General features: G+C 36.5%; 2 protein-coding genes across 3 annotated transcripts; both read right to left on the reverse strand.

Annotated features, from left to right (window-relative positions):
* Positions 1-10,632: 10,632 nt before the first annotated feature.
* On the reverse strand, positions 10,633-14,395 carry LOC113497020 (gamma-interferon-inducible lysosomal thiol reductase-like). The gene is made up of 5 exons (XM_026876451.1): positions 13,874-14,395; positions 13,738-13,793; positions 13,468-13,638; positions 11,828-12,019; positions 10,633-10,881 (listed from the first exon to the last, which is right to left on the reverse strand). The coding sequence occupies exons 1-5, from the start codon at positions 13,950-13,952 to the stop codon at positions 10,642-10,644; spliced, it is 738 nt and encodes a 245-aa protein (XP_026732252.1). The 5' UTR covers positions 13,953-14,395; the 3' UTR covers positions 10,633-10,641.
* A 90-nt stretch (positions 14,396-14,485) lies between these two features.
* On the reverse strand, positions 14,486-17,700 carry LOC113497021 (GILT-like protein 2). Of its 2 annotated transcripts, none has more exons than XM_026876452.1 (5): positions 17,442-17,700; positions 17,298-17,392; positions 17,066-17,218; positions 15,307-15,495; positions 14,486-14,835 (listed from the first exon to the last, which is right to left on the reverse strand). In XM_026876452.1, exons 1-5 carry the CDS (start codon positions 17,512-17,514, stop codon positions 14,617-14,619), a joined length of 729 nt encoding a protein of 242 aa, XP_026732253.1. In that variant the 5' UTR covers positions 17,515-17,700; the 3' UTR covers positions 14,486-14,616. The 2 variants fall into 2 exon arrangements, with proteins under 2 accessions (XP_026732253.1, XP_026732254.1); XM_026876453.1 differs by having other exon boundaries at positions 17,298-17,374; positions 17,442-17,679.
* Positions 17,701-23,616: the final 5,916 nt, after the last annotated feature.

Consider the following 23,616-nt stretch of genomic DNA (forward strand, 5'->3'; position numbering starts at 1 on the left):
TTATTACAGCGTACCAGTTCTCGATAATATGTGTATAAATTAATACTACCTTGAATTATTATGCAGAACTGCGTCGCTACCGTCGATGGTTTACTAAAATTAATCCTGTTCTTCCATATTTGGTGCGTTTGCTGCTGCCTTATTAATTTATTCTTCTTACGAAGTTCCTTTGAGACCGGGAGTGTCCACAACTCCACATAGAAAGTTTATCTTTGGTAAACATCTTTTATCGGCGGAACGATACTCCAAGTTACTTTTGTGACTCTTTGTATAGAAACTACCAGTACAAGAAGCCACGTATAGAAGTTCGAACATAAATCCACAGCTTGATAAAATTATTTTTCATACGCTATCTTTTGATTCTGTGAGCAATTTAGAGATATGGCTTCGTAATATAGATAAATAATTATAATTACTATCGAAATCTAAATAACGTATTTCAGGGAAAAGCAAATCGACAGAACTGATTCCTTGAATGATGTTAATTGGTCTCAGATTGTCAGAAGCCAGATAAGTGGTCGGAGAAGGCGTCGGTCGGCGCCAGCGGCGCGTGCACCACTGTCTCCTTGCCAAGCATTCGTCTCCACCGTGACGCAAGCGCGCGTGGCCATGACATCGGGACTTCGGCGCCACTGTCGCGACACCTATCATCCACACACCGAGACGCTAACCATTTCTGTACTAATACAAAGAAAGCGGATGCGACGTTGTCGGTACCGACACTGACTTGAGGTCTAGCAAAAGAGGCATGAATCACTTGCCACTTGATTCCTAATGAATGACGAATAAACAGTCTGCATACGAAATTTTTATAACGTTATGCGGTTGACTTATTGTTGTGGTTTTGCAATGTTGCACAGTATATTGAAATTCGTATATAATATACGTCATGGTAGTAAGTAAATAAAATTTAACCAAATTGCAGTTTCATATCAACGTTCATTCCATTTAGTTGTTGTATATAATTTGTCTGAAATTTATTCAGTAGTTTAATCAAACTGATTTATTTGTTCAGCGTGAAAAACCGCAAAGCGAATGAGTGATTTGCAATTTCTAGTAAATGTTTGTATGTCACTTGTTTTTATTTAGGTCATTGACTTATTCAATTTACATTGAATGTGTGAGCTCTGAAACATTTTCATGGAAGCCTCTAGGGCTCGAATGTATTCCGTGAGAACGTCCATACACGTAATTTAAATTAAAGATCTATTGTTACTGATGCATTTAAATCAAACATGATTCTGACATTGAATGAAGTAAGAAAATCCATGCAAGACTTAACACAGCAATAAACGCCCTCTTGTTTAATTTACTGGTCAGATGCAGGTAGAGTAGAAACCAGTTTTTGTGCGTATCTAATATCAATCATCTCATAGGCAGGAAGCACTTGGACGGAGAGAAAAAAAGAAGTATTTGTGGCGATGTTTCACGGTCTTACGGTGATTATAATTATAATAACATCGCCTGCAAGTTATTATCATTGAGATTGTACCTATTGATGCAAATAATCAACCTTTTTTCTTTTTATCTTCAATATTTTACTTGGACAATCTACTGTATAAAAAGTTATGATTTGCAAATTTTGCTTCCTTGTAGAATCTTCAGCTGTGTTTTATTTATCGCTATCTAAATTTAAATAGGAATTTGCAATTACTGGTCGTCATTACGTTGTGTCACAGTTTTCGCGAATGCCCCATCAGTCCCACGAATTTAATTTGCTAACAACCGTGCAGCGCAAATATGAATGACTTTATTAATAGTGCAAATGGTGTCAGTAGCGATAACTTATGTAACTATCATTTCCATGTTTACATACATAGTCGGTAGCACACCAGTTTAAATAGTGTTATCGAAGACTAGCCCAACATATCGTGTAAGGCAATTGACCCGAATATTAGATGACATCGCATTATCGCTGTACGACTTGAAAGTGGTCCGCATTCAGAACATTTGATACATTTTGCGAGCTATTCATACTTATCTTAACTTTCTTTTTGTAACTAGGTTTGACTATAAAGTTAAGGAACATTTACTCTCAGTTACCATAAGCATTTTATCCTAAATAGTAATTTTATCCTTAAAAGCACAAAAACAACTCAGGAACAGCATTCGTAGATAACAAAAAGGTTTGCCTTACTGAATATTGAAACCGCGACTCTTCGCGCACGGTAATTTTGGCTTGGCGACCTCAAAAACTAAATCTTGTATACTGATATTGTATACCCTATATAAATTGGAAATCAGGTTCTCAAACCCACAAAAAAAAATGTTTTGATAAAAATTGTTTTTAATTAATATTTGTGATGTATCAGTTGTTACTTGATAGTGTCTGGTTCTGTGACTTGGAGATGTGAGTTCGTTTGGGTCGTAGCGGAAGTCGAGTGACGAGCGTTTATCAACGCGGCAGGCCCGACGCGGCCTGTGTGTGCCTGTATCGCAGGAAATGGTGGTCAGCGCAGTCGGCCACTACTTATTACTGCTCATTTTATAACAAGCTCAGTTTCTCTTCGATAGTTATTGGTGATATTCTACTGTATTTCGTATTCTGTTACAGTTTTAATTTAAGTTTCTTTGGTAGAGTTCGAGTTGTTTATTACCTTTTATAAGTATCTCCTGTATTCTGTTTGCAGCTTATTATGATACCGAAAAGTGAAATACATAATTTAACTTTCAAATAAATTGAAACTTGAAACATGGTAGTTTAGCCAGATGGACTCTTTTATTCAACTTATACAATAGATTACATAAACAAAGATCAGGCATTTCTGATTATCTCAATTTCAAAGAGCTTCACGTAATGATTTAGTGCTTTAAAGATGATGTTACTGCAAGTTCTATTTCAATTCGCTCGGTTGAATATTGGAGTAGACTGAGTAGAGCATCAAACACTAACGAGGGGTCAGAGGTTGACTCTACGTATATGATTTATAATGATCATGGAGCGAGTAAACACGGCTGGCGGCTTATCGCGAGGCCCGCAGGTTCTTCACCTCTGCCTCCGCCGCACGCGTGTGCCGCAACACTGCCCTAATGATCATCCGTGGGGACGCGGACTGTGGTGGAGCCCACTACTCCCGTACCTTGGTTATTTGTATCTATTGATCCATAAGGATACCACTTAAGCAGTATGAGAAAAACTTCCTTGAATAATATTTTTTAAATCATCATATTAAATTTAAAGAGGTCAAATATGAGTGTTTCGGGCTCGTCATGAGTAATTTTGAACAGTATCGTAAATGTATATTGGAAATCCAACAAAAACTCTCGGAACCGGTGCCGTTGCCGTGTGATTCAGTGATTAATTTACGTCCGTGTCACTACACGCTTCAAAATAATTTCGAACGAAGTCGTCAAAAAAATAAGGAACTTTAATGTCCGAGACGAATTATAATTACGATGACACGTTTATAATTTACACATTTAAGTGAACGATGATTGATATATAGTTTGCAATACAATAACAGCTAAACAGTGATTTACTGCTGTAATATTTGCACTACAGTGAACCTTTTATCACTGGTTTGATTAATGCTTCCATGGCATGTGCGACACTGATATTGCTAGCACGTTAATGAACAGGATGCGACGTCATTGTTTGATATATTATGTATAATTTCTATTCAAATTAGGGGCAACGACCCTTTGAGATTGAAGTATCTTAAATACTTGTTGTGACAAGTTGGAACACAACGGTTTAATCAATAACAATATTGAGTGGTCACGGCGGCGTCGAAGGCTTTTTTAAGAATATGCGCGCCGGATGGCCAGTGCGCGCACCTTGACGGACGTGCGTAGCTTCGCCAATGCGAACAGAGTCATGGTAATCATTAGTAATGTCTGCTGTGCGTTAGCGTTGTACTGCTGACGACGCCTGCCGATGGTTTTACTCCGAAACGCTTCACCTACTTACTCGTTTGGTGCTCGCAGAATTACTCAATATTATACATACTTACGTGTTTTGACACCAACGTTATTACTCATTCTTACCTACCGCATCCTCCACTAAATCAACAATTTTAGTGACCAGAGCCACATTTGTAAAACTTGAAATATATTCTAAACGAATTTCATTCACGATTACGATTGACGCTGTTATTATCCTTTTGTGGGCATTTAGGAATTAGTATGCATTCTTGACTTCAGTTCGGTCGTTATTGGTAGACAAGGTTATAGGCGATTTGTTTCGAATGCGTAAGCGCATCAGTGCGGTGGCTCGGGCGTCGCGCCCGCGCCTCTCGCCGACCTGCACCGGGCGTGGACGCGGATGAATGAATCAACCGGACCGGGCTGTGACGTCATCGAGAAGGCGCGTCCTTCTCATCCTTCTATAACGTTCCATCACATTGTTGTCCTTATTGTTAAGAATTTAACGCACCGTGTCTACCTCGGCAAAGAAAGCGTTTGTAGTTTATTGTTATATGCAAGAGTGATTCACAATGATGAAAAGAAAGTAAAAAAACTTTTTGATCGTCAAAAGTTTCAACTAGCACCTAACACATCAGTTATGCCATTTATAAAGTCAAACCAACAGTATAATACATACACGCTACACCTTTAGCAACAGTCTCGTACGATTACTACACGCCTGAAGAGAATAGACATACTTACATAATAATAAGAACGTAATACGTAGAACAAAGCTAAACAGAGTGTTGAATATCATGGCATAACAGGCATAACAGCTCACCTCGGTACAACACCACCTCATGGTGCTAATTTAACAACGCGCCAATAAATATCAGGTTACGTTAGCATACCTGCTATAATTATGATTAGATCCTTGATAACAATAATAAAATTACCTACTGCATGAACCATTATGAATCATTACGGTCGGCCAGCCATATCTGTATTGCACAAGTGATCAATCCAAAGCCTAATTGTGCGATTTCCTAAAACCTTGCGCATAAAATCATAGTGATAACATCGTTAATGAAGACTGACCTCTCTACGTCCGACCCAGATATTAATTACTCACAACGAAACAGTTTATTTTTCTGGATGGCACTTGTAGATTATGAAGTGTGTAATAATATGGTGGCTTCAGCCTGTTTATTATGACAACCATAAACGTGCCTATTCACGGCAAAGTGGTGTTTAATTATAGCCGGGCCACAATATATTAAATAACTTGTAATTGTTATGTCAATATGAACCTAAATGCTATGAACTATGTAAATTATAACAGACTCTTTGTTAGTACTTTTATGAGTAGAGTCATCGCGCTTCGTGATAATGTCACTAACTACCTACCTATATGATACCAAGAGCTAAATGCGTCCATTATAACTAAGTATATTTATTAATTATTGCCATTTTAAGTAGAAAATATATTTGCAGTAACCAGAACGGTATTAGTCAGCAATTGAGACAGTATTAGTGTTGAGATCTTTGCAACAGAGAATGTTTATAAGGAGAGTCCTTATTTGATATTTTATAGTGATGCAGCAGATTGCAGATAGATAAGATGACTTAAACGTAATATAACTACGTCCTTAATTAAACTACATTTTTCGGTTGTAGCAATAAACAAGCGATGGCTAGGACAACCATGTTCAATCTGACTATACAAAGAAGAGAGTTATAATAAAGAGTACTTAACTTAAAGTAAAGCTCATAACTGAAAGTCTGTGTTGCTAATAATACACTAATACCATAAGGAGAATTAACTGCATGGTTACAGAATTACCCATTCGGATGTATAAATACATAGGTTGATGCATCCACGGATGGATTTATATAACTCGTCCACGCAAAAAACGGCAGAATGTAGGACACTGGCTCGTAGGAAACTTTTTATTCTGAATAGTAGGGGAAGAGGAACAACACGGGAACAATCCTTGGGGCTCGGCTAGTGTGCAATATTGTTAGTAAACTCATAATGTCGGTGTGGGTCGCACGTGGCGGCCCGGCGGCTGGCACACGTTGCCATGCCGGTCGCCGGGCACGCTGCCAGCGGGGAGGAAACACCCTCTTTTTTACAAGCTTTGTTTGCACAATACGACTATTTGTAATAGAAATTAAGATATTATACAATTTGTTGCCAGTATTCTATTCTATTGCCTATTTAATTCTATCAGCAATTTCTATAGGGGTTATTTATTAGTTTTTTTACGACTCAAATAGGACTGATATCTAGGCATTACCAAGCATAAACTTTAACTTCTTTTGCAATTAATCAATTGAGAAATAGCTCCACATAAATAGTGGTTGATCTACAGCCACGTATCTGGCGATATGTTGCCATTTCAGCGTTTATGTCATGAACATAAATTATATTTATATAGCAGGAAAACGCGGGGCAACTGATGAAGAGACACTTCGTACCATGAATGTCCATAAATTCCCACTTAATGTCGCATTTTGTCTATCACACGAGTAGTGACGTCATAACTGCTATGTTTATATATACATGTGGGTAACGATACATACATAATTATTCCACTATTGATATTTAATATTCCATATGAAAGGCTTATTTATTTAGATATCTTCGTCTTAGAATACATGTATAAACAAACATTACGTGCGGTTTCATATAAAACATGAAGTTCTGCATGAGCAATTCTTTCTATATTATGTTAATTACACAATAATGTGACATCACTTGTGAGTAGTAGAGACACGTGTGATCATAAAATGAATATCAGATTGGTCAATCGATTTCTGCTTTCGAGAAATGACACTTCCATTAAAATAACGATTGTTGTAAAAAGGGAACCATAATAGCAATGACAGTCATCCGAGCGGTTTCATAACTAGGCAAACAAAGAGTGTTATCTGGTTGTGTGTCATCGTGACTATCATTGTAGTCTAATTATCGTGCTGATTATCGTGGCTGACCGTGCCGTGTGCTCACCATGATTTACATAATAAGCGGACCTTGGCCTTGCCGCCGCGCCGCAGCCGCGCCATGCGCCTGCGTCAGCATTCACCATCACTCAATGTCACAAACGACACGCGAAATAGAGAAACTATCTTTTTTCACAGCGAAACTTCCATACATGTATAACATTATCACTAGCTTGAAAGTAATACCGTATAATACGAACATGAAACATGTTAAGGCTCCACAACGTAACAGACTATTATATCTACGTCACTTCTTAAGAAAGTAGTTATGATTGTATTCTCCAAAGGACGCAAGCCAAAATGTATGAGTAATATGGATGGCGAGCACCACCAGTGATTTACATTCAGAGACAGTTTCTGTCTACCAGACTTTATTAATGTTGCTGTATTTTTACAGAAGAAAGCCATTTGAAAAGGAAATCTGCGGAAACACTGGCACTTAGGAATATCAATTGTCGAGAGTGCAACGAATCCTGCAGACGATTCCTATAATATAATGATTTTATTGGTAAACAAATCTGTATGGTGGGTGGTGAAAATATCACGTTTCTATTAGTTTATGTGTACACCAGTTTTTGCGGTGGCGGTGTCCGATTTCAATTGCGAAGTCAAGGCTTTATTGTAATGAGCTATTATAGCGTAAACCAATGAATAGGGGAGCGTCATGCGAATGAATAGCCCGCAAAGTAACAGCAATGGATACGTTCATAATGCATGTGGTATCTATAAACATGACGGCGTAATTGGTCAAACTACTACGGTTTTAATGTCTTCCTTTAGTAACATAACGATTGTAATTCGAGGCACGATAACCTTCGCCCAATCATAAGTTAATTTATATTACTTAACGGTAACTACGAATATAAACTCCATGATGCATCGGGTTCATGCTTCAACGCACATGCGTTCATTTTCATACAAAAACAAAAGAACGTATAGAAATCAGCTCCGCAATGCTGCGGGCGACGTGTCGGTAGTTTTTTGTTTTATAGCAAACTTTTTAATTAACATGCAAGGTCTGTCAAAGCTCATAATAATCGGGAAATGCGCAGCTTCGGTTCAGTACGAAAGTGCGTTCGCTGTGTTGTACACACGAGGACTGTTTCACTTTACTGCTAGCTGTTTCAAAAGGATTTCACATTACCACAATTTAAAACACAAACTTGACAAACGAGTTTGCTAATTATTTGTTTTTGCAATCATACGCATTTGCATACATTATGCATATTTAGATTTGATTGTGGGTCAGTGGATTTAAAGAGCTTTATTGAGTTATTGTGCGAGAGAGAAATTAAAACCTGCTGAAAACCTGTTTGGATATTTACTGCTATTGTTATACCGTAAATAGTTAAATCAGATATCCTTTCATTTTACCATTTAAATGGATATTATGAACACAGAAACTGACGCGATACGTTTAGAAAGTATCCAATGTATTCCTTAATTACTTTTGGGCATAAAAATCTTCAACGGCATTGGAATCAGCCCATTTCACACCGACCCCAGTGACCTGTTATTTAACGGTTTCCAATTGTAGTGTAGTCACAATTCGTGTGCAGTTACAGAAATAAGTTTTTGCCACACTTTTTACACAGTTGTCGATTTCGTTTGCGGATACCTGTCAGTATTATCGTTTTGATGTAGAGTCACGTTCATACATCAAACGTCAGCATAACACATCGTGTATTGTAAAATACAGTATTCTAAACTTTTTGTTAAGTTATTTCGACACTGGTTTTATCAGAATACATACGAATTACAAAGTTTATAAAGTAATGGACATTCCTTTGTTACTGTTGCACTCTAAACCGCCATTTTTTTTTATTTTTCTTCTCTGAGAGTAGGTTTTTTACTCATAGACCTACAAAGTTGCTGGTGGTAGGTAGCAAATATCCATAAACTATAACAATAGTATTCGTATTTAGTAAGAGTGTCGAACCTGGGCCCCGATTCTGCTATTTTACAATGGCCGATGAATGAATGGCAATTGGATAAAATTAGAAATTATTCCTATTCTCTTAAGCATTTTGCCAACACAATAATTGCTAGTTAATTGTATTGACCTTGGATGTATCGTCCCGTTCTGAATTTACAATTATTGTGTACAAAAATGCTTAACAGAATACGAAAATTTACATTTTAAGCCAAATTTCATTAATTCATCGGCCATTGTAAATAGCAGAATTGGGGCCCTGCTCAGTCTATGATAATTGTCTTTAATAACAGTCCTGTAGAAATCGTAGAAATTGTAGTCGTACTCGTGTATTGCAAAAGTATGTAGTTAGCACGCCGGCGTCGCCGGCGGAACATTTACAATTAATTATATTTCACTGCAGTTTGAGCCTCTTGTAAAAAGCACAGCGTTTAATTAAAGGCTTTTAGCCGAAGCGAATGTACAACTCTTTATTTGCTAGAGCAGATAGTTCCGCTTGTTCAACATGTTCTAAAAGTTACTGGAACTATGTACATAGGTCAATACAATAATAATTTATTTCGAATTTATGAAGCATTACGATTGTCTCTAATAATTGGACCTTAGAGAATCGGCCGTAGATAGCAGACTTTGTTTGAACAGTGTCTTGAGTATTAATTAGTTGATTCCCATTGGGGTCTAACTTTGGAATCGAGAAGTAAAAGTAAACAGTTCCGTTGATTAATACCGTTCATATGACGAAGTGATTCAAGATTACACTTAGTATTCGTTGTCAGAATGAACATTTTTTAAACGTCATTACTCATTGCCTTCTTACCTATAATTTCTCAGTTTTATCGTATGTCGTTTTAAATATAACATTTATGGTCATTGGCCACAATGCTCTCTTAGTCATAACGAAACGAATTCAATAAATGTTTGTTCCATGATTCACCGCTGCATGCTGCCTTCGGTTGGTCGGTGCATATCACACGTTCCGAGTGGACCTCAATCGAATTTTGTTTTCGGTGCGATACAGAAATATGTAGGTTGTGAGTGAAATGATGCTTTGTCAAAAGTTTGGAGGCTTTTACTTTTTGTTCTCAACGCCTTACATTATCGTTATGGCAATGAGTTTGAGAACAGGCACTCGATGTGGACAGTTTTATTTTAGAAGTATGATATTTGTTTATTTTTTGTTCTTTATTAACCTCCTCTTCTTCCAGAAAATTATATTTAGCATTTAAAAAATATGTCTATTAAAATGGAATCTTTAAATTTATTAATACAGCTGTATAAATGATACATATAATGACTTGGTCAACTTAAATTAACTTTATAGGTGTGTTATATTCATTATATCGTTAATATTAGAGGTGAGACTGTTATCATTACGTCGCAAGTAGGAGAGAACAATAAGTGTTCCAGTTTGGCAGGAGTCCCGGGCGCGGCGACGCCGACGCCGCGGCTGAGGCGTGTGGGAAAGTCTCCACATGTACAGACTACAGACAATTCCCCGGGAGCGTTCGGCAGCCCGTCGAGTTTGTCAGGCTATGCGACAGAACAATAGTTTCAACCGTTTAGGATTTCGGCTCCATAGTGCAATGCTTCGCGCCGCCACACAGATCTCGTGTACGTATTTATTTTCTTTTGTCTACAACCTACGAGTTTGTTGCTGTTACAGGCACACACAACTACAGGTATTTTACGTTGCTTTTGTCTTAATTATTCCTTCGTCGAATGTCTTTACTACTATGATGATACAGCAATCATAAAGCTATTTAAAATCACACAGTTTACACACAACTTAATGAACAGTTTAAATACCTACTAAGTACACAGTCATGGTATAAGTAATAACATAAATAGGAGTTTTACTAATATCTATTTCTATAGCAAGCAGCAGGCTGCGGCCGCAGCATCCGGCAGACTGTTCCTATCAGGTCGCTGGAAGCTTGGTCCTGATAGTCCTCGGACCCGTTTATCAACACGTAGGGTACGTAGCTCAGCTGTAACGCTGTTGTTTCGTCACCATACTCCTTCAGAAGGATGGGTCCGCGTTTACTATTTAAACATTTTTTCATTTTTCTGACATTGACTTTTTCTATGTAGCCACACTGAAATGAAAGATACAAGATCTATTAATTATTTAAAAAAATATATACGTAAGCATACCTATCGAAAAAGGTTATTAGATGATAGTAATTATTCCTCACACTTGTCGCAGCAATTTATATTCTAAAGAATGGTTTCTCTTTCGACGCCTTGCTACCGTGAATACAATTTCAAACGTTTTTTTCACAAGATCTCACGTACTAATTGATTTTCATGGAATACTTTCAATGTAGTAATTGAGACCAAATTGACTGTTATCTTCTTGAAACTTGCATAATATAACAACAGAAATTTATTTACGTAAAGACGTTTTCGTAGGAGAGTCACTGGAGTTGAAACTTGAAACAAACTTGTAATCATTTATGGCAGTTACCATTTACTGGTCGCAGACTTGACAGAAACAACTCAGGGAACACGTCATTATCTGATTTACCAGTTTTGTGAGAATTATATTTAACTAGGCAGGAACTGGTTCCCGCTTATTTTAGGTCTACGCTTGGTGCTGTCAATTATATTCGAGTTAGTGTAAGTTTGAGAGCTAGTTTGAAATATGTAAAGCAAGGTCTTTTAGTAATTTTGAGTTATCATTCCTTTAACTCGACCCTGGCAAGGATATTTAGATTATAAGTCTTCAAATAGTGTTTCCTAGTAGATTAAAACCAGAGCAAGTAGGTATATCTAGATAACATTCTCAGATCTGTTACATCCGATCTCTAACAATGATAATCATAATAAATGTCATTTCGAAAAAGAAAGTCACACATTTAATCAGCGCTGAGCCGCTGAAACTTGAGGAAATTTTGTTTAGTTTTGCTTGGTTACAGCATGTTTGGGGCATACGAATTTATTGTAGTGTCAGAAGCAGTGACAGTCATTTGTCGAAAAAGAAAACCGATGACCTACATTAGAAGCAATAAAAAACAGCAACAGTCTTACAAAAATACATACCCAATAGAAGACCGAGACCAAGTATTGGTAGTCGGTGCTGCGGTAGAAGGACCTCATCAGGCAGGTATTGAAGTTGACGGCGCGGGTGGTGTCGTTCAGGACGTCGATGGCGCACGCCTGTATCAAGTTGCCGAAGCACTCCGGTTGACCGTGCTGGCAATCGAACTTGTACGTGTCGTGTACGGCATTAGTCTGGAAATTAACATAACTTCGACTTTAATTTACCGTATTTTTTTTCTAATTTGTCGAGTCTGCTGTTGAAAGCCATCTATAGCATACCAGTTGCTTCCCGCGGGCACGTTCGCTTCAAATCGAAAATGATGGTACATAAAATTGGGATAAAAAGCTATCCTATATGTTAATCGTGGTTATAAGCTATCTGTGTACCATGTATCGTCTAAATGTTTAGTTGTTTTAACGCGAAAGAGGAACAGACATCCATACATACAAACTTTATAATATTGGTAGGATAAATTATAAAATGTTGACAGGACAATCTAACGTAAAACTGCAGAGTTTCCTAATATATAGTTTCTGATCAATTACAGAAACCAAGTTCGATGACCCAATTATGAAACTAAGTGCGGAAGTAGTGAACCTAATTGCCTACTTTAAAGAAAAATACTATAGTGCAACTGTTATAGCTTCTAACGAGTCTTACAACATTTCGCTTCAAAAACGTATTTCCCGAACAACTTTCTATTGAATTTCCGAACTTGTGTTGGATTTCTTCTTTATTAACATGTTTTTTCGACAATATACTTACAGATTTACAGTATTGTATAATATACCTTATGTAGTCTGTATTTTAAGTTCCTTTAAACAATTACAAGTAATTTATACTTTTGTAACTACACTTAAGGAGGACACTTCAGCGGGAGTAATAGACGCACATTATGCTTTCAAGTGTAATTTGCAAACGTTTATAGTAATTCCCCATGCATGCGTGCGTATAATACTTTATAAGCAGTACGACTTCATGGCTAAGTACATGAGAACTTTGTAATTTCTGTCTTTAGGAAGTTGAGTGTTAAATTGCCTTTCGGTATTAATAGCACGGTCACTTTGATCATGAAGATCGAAATGTAAAAATTAAAAGCGATACTATTGATGTTAATCTTTATTTGCTTGGAAAAGATCTTTAAACAATAAATTCTATCAAAATTCTTAGTTTCTTAATTATGTATTAGAATTGTCGCGATAATAAATATCATTGAATAACGGTTCGAACCTCGAACCTCTTGCATACGAATCCATTCATCGAGCCAAAAAGCCTCTACGACGCGCGACGGTACGACGTTAGTTCAACAGTTCTTATAACGAATATTTAGTTTTAAGGTAAATTATAGAGTTGAGATAAGATTTGAAATACTCCACTACTTACTACGTAATCCATTTCCATTACGGAATTTGTAAAAATATTTGCTTTTCACAATTCAGCATACATTGAAACTATTCATCACTTATTTTGACGTTCGCGGATTCATGAACAAGGAATATTCGAAAACTACGAACTATTGTGTAAAAGTATTTTAAAGCTCAAATAGAACATATTTCGCGTTACATTTCATGTTATCTAGGCTTGCTTATATTATTTAAAAATTATACAATAAACCTAATGATAGTGAAAATTTACGTACCTTGGCGTGTCCGTAGGGTATTAAATGTACGTCTAAATGTGAGCCTAGCCTAGCCACGGCGGGTTTCAGCTGTGACGTGAAGAACAACATGCTGAACGGGCATAAAGTCTCGTAGTACACTTTAATTTCCACTTTGTCCTTTATATCAGGAATACTACTATCTGTTGTGACCTGCAATTGTTTTAAAATATACTTAGTAAGAAGATTTCACTTAGATGGAAAAATAAACACGGTAAAGTTACGTCGAAATTCCGTCGAATGCTTACTTACTTCGAAAGTATTCCTGATTTGTGAGGGGTTCGCTTCAGAGTCTTGTGACGAGCATCCTTCAAAAATAAATTTTCTATTATTTACTATTCAATCATTTTATCAAGCGCGAAAATATAATTTCAAGTTAACTGCTTACCTTGTTTGGTTGAAACCGTGGGTACACATCTCGCGGCACCGATAAATAAAACCAGGAAAAATATTCTGCGATAAGTCATTGTGCACGGTTTAATCGCGACTGAAGTTGATATTACCAGGAGAGCAAAAAGACGAGTTGGTGACAATTTTTGTATATCTTTTGAATAGCCTATGACCAATAGAGATAATAGAATTGTGGGATGATAATGTTTTATCGTCTTGTAAAACCTACCTATTTATCCAAATGTCACCGTAATAATTATCTGTTATGGACGGTCGCTGCCCTCAAAATACTTCGGCGAGTTCTGATTTAACACTGTCTCATGATTTCCTCAATCAGAAAGTAGGTCCGTGTTATTGTTTCTCATACATTATTAAATATACATTTAATTTGTTATGGCTACTTACCGTTTAATCTGATAATATGTGTGAGGTGGTTAAAAACATTGTAATTAAAGTTAAAGAAACGTATTAATAATCATCTGAAAGAGAATGCTCTGAAACTGCTTCAGTTTACTTAACGGCTAAATGGTTCATCAGTTACAGTGAGTTCAGATTAGTGGAATACGTAGGAAGCTATCCAAATATTCAAACCGTAAAACAAAACACTGAGTTTTAAAAGAAAACATGAGGACGTTTATTTTTCTTAATTTTTAACTTGAGGTTTGCCGAAGCGTAGTTTCTGTAACATCGCGAGACGGAAAGATGCTATTGTTTTTCTTTGATACCGCCTTATAATCAGTGTTACTTGGAGCATTCCGGTGGTGGATTAGCGAACGCTGCGCAGACATCTCGTTTAAAATGGCTGCCGTCATTTTGGACTCCATTGATGAGGATATATGGAACGAATTTGAAGCCGACCCGTTTGCTTTCGTCGCCGTAAGCCTTGAGGAGCAATGAGCCTTTTAATCCTTTAGCGCATTGCTTTATCGGCTTACTATTAATTTTCAATAATTTTCCACACTGTAAATATTTTAAGGTAAATTAGTTTCAAGCTAGCCATACACGATTATATAAACACACTATGTTTAATATTGTGAGGTGGACAATCCCGCTTTTAGACTATGTGTTGCAGTCCCCAGAGTGAAAATAGAAAATTCTTTTTCTTGCAAACAAACAAACGACAAGTTTTAAGTAAGTAACGGTAATTTAATAATTTAAGTAACTTTAAACTCTAGCCTGACCACAAATTCAAAATGTTGATAGATGTATGTGTTAAAAAATAAAAGAAATAGACTCAGTGCTGTTGAGTTTGTTGCGGTTTTCTCCACAGCAAGAGCTGTCTATGTTTTTGTGACATTCTAAAAGTGCTACTTGTTAGTCAATTTCGAATAAATGTATTAAAATCTTGTTTAGTAATGCCCAATGCAAAAGTATATCAAATTTTGACAAAATTTTCGATCAATCTGCTTTACTTTATAATTACGTATTTACCTCATCAGCGGCGTTATCATCGGAACCCTTGTCCTTTCGGTTGGAGTTCATCATACAAGAGTTGTACATGACGGCCAAGGTCTGGTTTCCTAGGAGGTCGATAGCGCACGCGTGCAACTTGTTCCCGTAGCACTCCGTAGGTCCATGTTGGCATTTGAATTCGTATTTACCGTTGCCGTTGTCTATAGTCTAAAAGCAGATGTTATTTTTGGTATGGCAATAAGAAATGGCACATGAAGATAATTGCTGCAATTACGGTTGAAGTCATGTATGAGTACCTACCTCTACTCAGGTTAACTATTGCATACTATTACATAGTATTAAACGATGCAACGATTTATTGTCCGACTAGTTTCGGACCCAACCGGAGTCCTTAATCATGACGCGGCGGGGTCGGGTCGCGAGTCGAACACACCGCGTGAATAAACCTTCATTATTTAATTTCATCATTTAATAATGAACAATTCTCACGATATACGATGGATATAAAAATATTACATAGTACTGAGGAAAAGGTGATCTTCTATTAAAAAAAGAAAGTGTTTTTTGAAGTTTACTAAGGAACCTATTAGAAGTTCCGTACCCATATCTAACATGATTCCGGAATACGTGACATTTTCAAAGAAAACTTCTGAGTATCAATTGTGTATTTCATCTTTTTTATAAAAGTTACCTACGCGTAATCCCTGCCATTGTTTTCAAACTGCACCTTTGTTTATAGGGCTACCAAAAATAGAAGCCGATGTGCGAGGCCACACTTTATAGTGTAAAAGGAAATGCAGTCAAAACACAACAGAGTAAGGACTTCAAAATATACCGCATATTCGTATAGCTTTTGTAATTACTTTGGTTGGTTTCAATGTTTCCGTTATAAGAAGAATCTTTTGGCAGTTGTCATAGAAGGTAACAATTGTTTTTCTTTGTAATACTCATTGGTTTATCAACTTCCTCGCCATCGGTACAGTAATAAGAGTTTCTCGACTACTGCGTGATACGGGATTCAACCATTTCGTATTATTCGTTTGCCTATAATTTTCGAGTGATCTTTCAGGGATTGGGTTTTTTTTTTCAGCCCACTTTATCGCATAGTTTTCCCCATGAGGAGGCACAGTTGTTGCAGTTTTGTTAGTGAGTCTACGCACTTAACATTCTTCTTTTCATCCGACTTCGGAAAGGAGGAGGTTCTCTTTCGTCTGTATTTTTTATATTCGTTACTTCAGAACCACGGACTGGATGAACCGATTTTGTTAATCCTCTTTTCATTAAGGTATTTCAAGCATATTTTTTCCTCTTTTATGGTCCAAATTTCATCAAGTTTGGCTAACTAGTTTTTACTTTAAAGTATCTGAACTCTGCTAAACTTAACCGTTAAAGTGATCCAGATTTTGTATAGTATCTGTTTTAGAACGACTTATAATGTTTTGTGTTTTGATGAAGATGTTTAAAGGAAATACTCCTAATAGACAGTCTTGTTATCTGTGTGTGACACCAATTGACCTTATTTATTTACAGTTTACAAGACCCTATTTACCCAGTTTACAATGCTACTTTCGTTTGATTGCTGGGATTGATTCGTTGCAAAAATAGTTTTCAAGGCCATGGTCTGACAAGGAAGAAGGCTTATGAATTATATTGACAAAGATGATTTTTTGATACATCGTGATTCAATGAGCGGTTAACGATGATAGACAGATGCTATGCACTATTTTGTTCCGGATATATCTAGATATAAATTAATAACTATAATTAAAGTATATACCTCAGCGTTCCCGTAAGGATTAAGATGGAGATTCAACTTCGAACCCAACAGTTCAACTGTTGGCCTCAGCTGTGTCGTATCAAAAAGTATGCAATCCGAGCAGTGGCACTCGTAATATATTTTTATGTCAACCTTATCTTGTAATGCTCGAAGCTAAAACATAACAAATCGGTCACTTGTATAAAAAAACTGTGTTTCAAAAATACCTATAAATAAATACGATTTTAAGTACCTTATGTTCCATCAGAAGTATATCTGCTTCAATATTCTCAGCCCGCGTGTACCCACCGGTCAATAAGTTCGTTATAACTACAAATGAATTAAAAACAGTTTTTAAAAAGAAATACTAATAATAAAGCAACGCATTCTTACGTACCAGCATCTTGTGTATTAACTGTAACTAGTATGAAACTAATGAAAGTTAATGTAAGACATTTGTATAGAAACATTGTTATTAATGTAAAACCACGATGTGAATGAATGCCGCTGAATGCGGTACAAAGTAGTCCCCTGGAGCGGGCGAGTCGACGCGCACTAACGATAACGTGACATCGGTAGCCATTATGTTACGCTACGTTTCTTTACAGTTTTATTGAGAAGTCATTCACACTATAATTGTGCGTATATCATGTAGAATTCGCGAAATTACAGTTTTTCATCGAAATGCATACGTAACGAATTGTCGATAAAAGTCGTATAACATGCGTTTAGTTCAATTTATTGATCGGATCGATTCTGTGATTTTATTGGTTGATGCGAAACGTCACTGTGCGTTTATACGTAATCGCTATGTAGATCAAACTTATACATTATTTCTTACTTTTACGTACATACTTAATCGGGAATCTACAATGACGTAGAAAATTGCAATATATGAATTTTAGATTTGATTGAATTGCATATATCTCAAAATATATCTTTCTCTTAAGAAATCCTTTTCGAGTTCCCAAATCATAATCTATATTCTCTTTATTATGGTATATAAAGACACCAATTATGTGTATTGCAAATACCAATTAGATCATAAACTTAAAACTGTGCCACACCTGTGTTTGTCGATATACTTGTATGAGTCAAACTGTTCGCACTGGACTGTCACGTATTCTCGCCTAGCGGGAGACCACAATGTGTAAATGTAACTGGCACTCTGACATACCAAATACCAAGCACATCAAAAATAAAAAAAACCCAATTTAAAATTAAGAATTTCTTTAGGTTTTACAATATTTTAATGTTTAGTGCTCTTTATTTCATTGTGTCATCTACTTATCAAATCTATAATTTCTTGTACGATCTGAGTAAGTAAGTATCTATCTACCTTCCTAGGAACCATAGACGGGTGCGTTGTCCTTTACCCCTTCTAAACAAAGTACTAAAGACTCTTTGTTGTCTATTGTAAATCTTCTAAAAGGATTTATTACCACAAGTCTACAGTTGCACTCACTTTGAGAGTGTCAACTATTGGTATCTATGTCGTTATGTGCATGTCCATATTTGTTTTTATTTATCAGAATACTATCTGGTATAAATACAACACACAACAAATATTTGCTACGACGTTCAATGTGGTATTTCTAATATTCACTGATTAAAGTAGTATTCACAAGGCCTTTGTAAGTATTCAGACTTATCTACATGTATGTAACTTAGTATTTACTTCATATCAACCAGAATTGAAGTAAAAAGGATTAAATGAAATAGTTTAATCTCCTTTGTCAGCCTTAACGAAGTGTTGATGAGAGCAAAAAGATTGTTAACGAAGAATTAAATTTTCATCTAGTTATCGGACTGTAGGTTCAGTTGCAATTAGCCGTGTGTTTGCTGTCGGGGGTCACCGACTGCTCTCGTTCGCATTTTATTTGATGAACGAACGATGCTATCCGTTTTTCGTTTGCACAACAGCCAAATTTCATCTCGCTGCCCAACGCAGACATTTCATCCAGTTTTCGAAACAGAACACCTGACGCTGATGGGAAACTTGCAAAAAATATATTTTTTACAATTTTATCGAGTACTGGCCATTCGTGCGTTGCCTATGTTACCTCAAGTTATTGGAGCAACCGTTTTTATTGCGACCTATATCGAAATTTACTGTGAGTTGATTCATACAAAAAGCACACTGTCAGTACAGTTAGATCCTTTGCAAATACTTGAAAATAAAGGTCAATGAAAATCTTTATGGTTAGCTCAAATGAATAACGTAAAAAACAGTGAAGGTCTTTTTTAATAATCATCATACTTCAACTTTTTATACCTATACAAGGAATGAGGAACTGACAAGAAAAGCTCACGTCTACACGAATATGAAGATATAAGAAGTTTCGTCGTCATATGAACGTCTGAAGGGCAGACGGGATGCAGTCTAGTCTCCCCACAATAGCGCTGCGGCTAGCTGTCGGGGCTTTGTTACTTTACCTCACATATTACTTTTGCTACGTATTTTAGAGAAAATTGAATTGTAACATAGTTCCCCGAACAGATGAATACAGTCTGCGCTGAGTTCGGGATGCACTTGATAAATGGGAATATGTAAGCTACCGTTAACATTTCATTTATTCGGGGCTTAGATTCGACTTGTTTTGGTAGTCTAATCGTTTTGGTACTTGGTATTTAGCTAGCTTTTTTCAGGTTTTTCATTAACTTTAGTGTATTTCCGTACAATATCAACATTAACACAAGCTAAACGCATTGACATGGGAGCAATTAGGTATCTACCCCCTACAAAATTTACTGGGTGCCTAAACCGGTGTTGGTATGTAGGTATGTAAATGGGCGACATAATAACAGCAAAATCTCGGCAAACTTGATTTTAACGTAATCCTTAGATAAATCTTCACAAATATTTTTCGGCGACTTTTTCCAAAGGCTTGTTCATTGACGATGGCTAAAGTGAAACACTTTACATGGGAAGACCCCCTTCGTCCAGCAGTCGTGTATTTATAAGCTCGTATATAGATCTCAACGCAAAAAAACATCTAAAACAAAAAATACCTGATACCCAGACGAGGTCTAGTTAATAAACAAATAAAAACAGTCTCAAGTTTCGATACGCCGACGGCTCAACAATTTTTCAGTGGCGGAGTAATAGTGCGGGCGTGCACCGTCGCGCTCGCTTCGCTTCCTATTTGCCTTTAATGAGATTTCTCTCCAGACCCTCGGCGCTGATTACAAACAGGCTAATAACACTATTTAACATCTCACTGAATGCATATAAATGTAGATTAACGCTAGACAAATTAATTGAAAGTCTGTGAGCAAAAGCAATAGAAGAAACACCTTTCCAGTCAATTTTTGTTAAGTTGAATTTTATCCTGTTAGTATTTTTCTATAATGTATTTAATAGGGTCGCATTTTTGCGGGTTTTAACCATTTTTGTTTATTTGTTATCTACTTTTACTATGTTTAGTTTCGTATTGTGTTGCGTTGCCTCGTGTCTGGCAAGTCCGTGCTCCCTGGATAATAGCTGCGATTCCAACAAGCTCAACTCACTTAATAAAAACTTGGTCCGGGCTTGAAGCCTATCGATTACCCATGTATACTAAAAAGTTACTAGGGTATTACCATAATATTCTAATTACGATATTGACTTAACTAACTAGAATCTTATCCAATACTACTAATAAATCCTTACTTATATGGGACATGGTGGATATCGTACGAATTCATTCATAATTTGAGGTAACAAGTCATTGCTCATATATCAAAAACGCACTTTAACGAAACCCACTGAGGTTTTATATCAAAAACCTCATCATGGCAGAATTTCTTTTCTCTTGAAAAAACATTTAAAAGATATCCGTATTAAGTTGAATAGGGGAAAAAGAGTGCATTTATAATATATAGTGAAAAGCTCGTCAGGCAGGTGGTCGGCGCTCGCAGCCGTTTATTTATCTGCACTGAAATGAAAAATTGAAGTGAATGTTGTTGCGCTGAAACTCCACTGAAACACTCTGATACGTAGTGATATTTTTGAGAGTCGAAACTATTATCGTTTTACTGTTTACCAACAATTTTTATTCTATTTTTGATATTCTAAAAAAGGGAAAGGTGGTCATGGCTAATTTTCCAATCGAAATGCGTTTTTTTTTTAAATTAATATAGTAAATAAAATATGTATATTTATAGATACTAAAACGGACTCTTAATCTTTTGGGTAATGTCACTTTTAAATAAACATTCGTAGGTCATTGATAACTCGTCCGAACTGTGTTGGGGAAATCCTGGAAACAAGAATAACAATAAAGATTATCAATGAACTCGTAAAAACAATGGCTTCACCATTACGAGTGTGCATGTTTCAGATGTCCGGCAGGTGACGGTTCTCACGCTATCCTGACATTAATGTCTCGTTGCGAGGGTTTCCCTATCCACGTTAAATATTAATATGGATAGACCCCCCCACACCTTCCAGTTATTGACGGAGGTACGCACCAGGTATGTAGGTACTGGCGCTATTTTTACTACACCGTTTTCGACAACGTGAGATACTGAGAGGCAAACGTTCGTTGAACGGTTTATAGAAGCTAAGATTGGAAGCATCCGACTGTTTCTACTTAGGCTGAAGAAGATCCACTCAGATGCAACCAAAATAGTTACAGGAAAAATTAGAAATTGTCGAAGTAGTAACAACCTTTGTAAAGTTGTGCTATGACCGTAAATCGGCGAAAAACGAACTATTCGCCTTAATTAATTTTATAACAAACTGAATAAAAAAAAATGTTTTAATACCCATTAATAAATGGTATTTTAATTCCATGAATGCATTATTGGAGTGAGCTAGCCCAGTTTTCACACGGTCCCATTTCATTTCATTCTCCGGGGCATCTGAGTCAGGGCAAACAGAACGCTCCCCGGCCTCTCCGGGCCTTTGTTTTCATCCGTTACTATCGGAGTTCATTTATGACCCTTATCTTCGCACACAGGAATAGGAAGCTCAACTACAAAATCTTTTTATTTCTCTATCGACATTGTTCTCTGTAGGTTTATTGTCAAGTTTGTGTTTGTAAAACTTTGCGGGTTTTGTTAGATTGCAATAAGTTGTAAGAAAGACTAGTCATGAATGCTCGCATCTTTCAGATCAGTCTATAAACGGGTGTCCAGGCCTTAACCTAATTAATATTGAGAATCGATAATCATGATAGTATTTTCTAAAGAATTGTAACAATTATAGCACTATAATACAAGTTTAATATATCTTATTATTGTTTTCAATTTCAGCAGTTTTCGAACGACGGTTACAAATGGTAGCAGCGAAAATGTAGGAATTATAAATCAAGAGAAATCTCTGTGATTATAAACGAGATCCAGTAAATATAAAATGCTCTCCTGCCAACCTCTCAACTAATGAGATTTATTTTCAATTAGAAGCGGGCCGCGGGCCGATCGCAGGCGCCTCTAATGACATGATTTACATCCAGCCTTATTTACGCCCACTGTGCAACCGGATAATGAAACGGAAACAGAAATTCTCTGTGATGAATGTACTAGGGTACTTCCCTGATACTCAGCTGCTTGATACATTTTAATTTACGATAGAAATTGACTGTTCGGCTCGATTACCGACAGTAGCACTTACCCAGTGAATGAGCAGTTCATAAATTGTGAAAAGGTTTTTTATTCATTTTGTTTTTAATTAGACGTAACATGTATCCGTATTAGATTTCTCAACAGTACTCTATATTTTGATGGAGTATAGCGCTGAACTTTTTTCATCGATGTGCGTAAACCGGCTGATACGGTGAAAATGTATTGTATAATGCGGATCACGTAAAAGGAGCTCATTCGACGCCTTTCATGACGTGCCGCGAAGGGATTTTCAGATTAGACTAACATTCTTAATAAACGTCGATAAGAGTTAAATCGATGTTTCAGAATATTTATGAGCAAGAAAGAGGTTCGCGGCTTAGTTGGCAAAAGCTTGTATAATTTACGCGTTTACTTACCGCCTAGATACGTATAGCACTTTATTGTATCCGTATTGGTAATTAGATGCCAATCATACCCGCGGTCGGGTAAAACCATTTACATTGAATTTCCCGACCGGTCTGTACTTAGGCTGACTGATTACATTTGGGAATGCCAGTGGTGGCAAGACATACCTACTCGTGCATCTATATGTAGACTATAGATAGAAGGTACAGAGATTAATGCTGCTTTATTTGTAAGTAATAAATACAAAAATATGTAGAATTTATGTTGACGTTGATAAAATATGTATTATTGTAAAAATATACGAGGGATCAACAACATTTTTCGTCAATTTACTGCTTGTGGCAGATATGAAGGCAATATATCTGCGCTATCTGTTAGGGCGCTGAGATTGCATGACTTTTATTAGAATAAACATACATACTCCCCTATCGTACCATGAAAATGGACGAAACGTACGATTTATACTAAAATTTATATTTATGAAGTGACTGGAATAAAATTATAGTATGTTTAAGCATTTGGAGAGAACTTCAACAGAAATATTACAACTGTAAACAACTCCGATCAAGTAAATTTGACTTTATTCTAGCACTTTTTTGCTTAACTCTTTACCTTGTTTT

Source organism: Trichoplusia ni, chromosome 8 (assembly GCF_003590095.1).
Source record: "Trichoplusia ni isolate ovarian cell line Hi5 chromosome 8, tn1, whole genome shotgun sequence".
Classification (NCBI taxonomy): domain Eukaryota; kingdom Metazoa; phylum Arthropoda; class Insecta; order Lepidoptera; family Noctuidae; genus Trichoplusia; species Trichoplusia ni.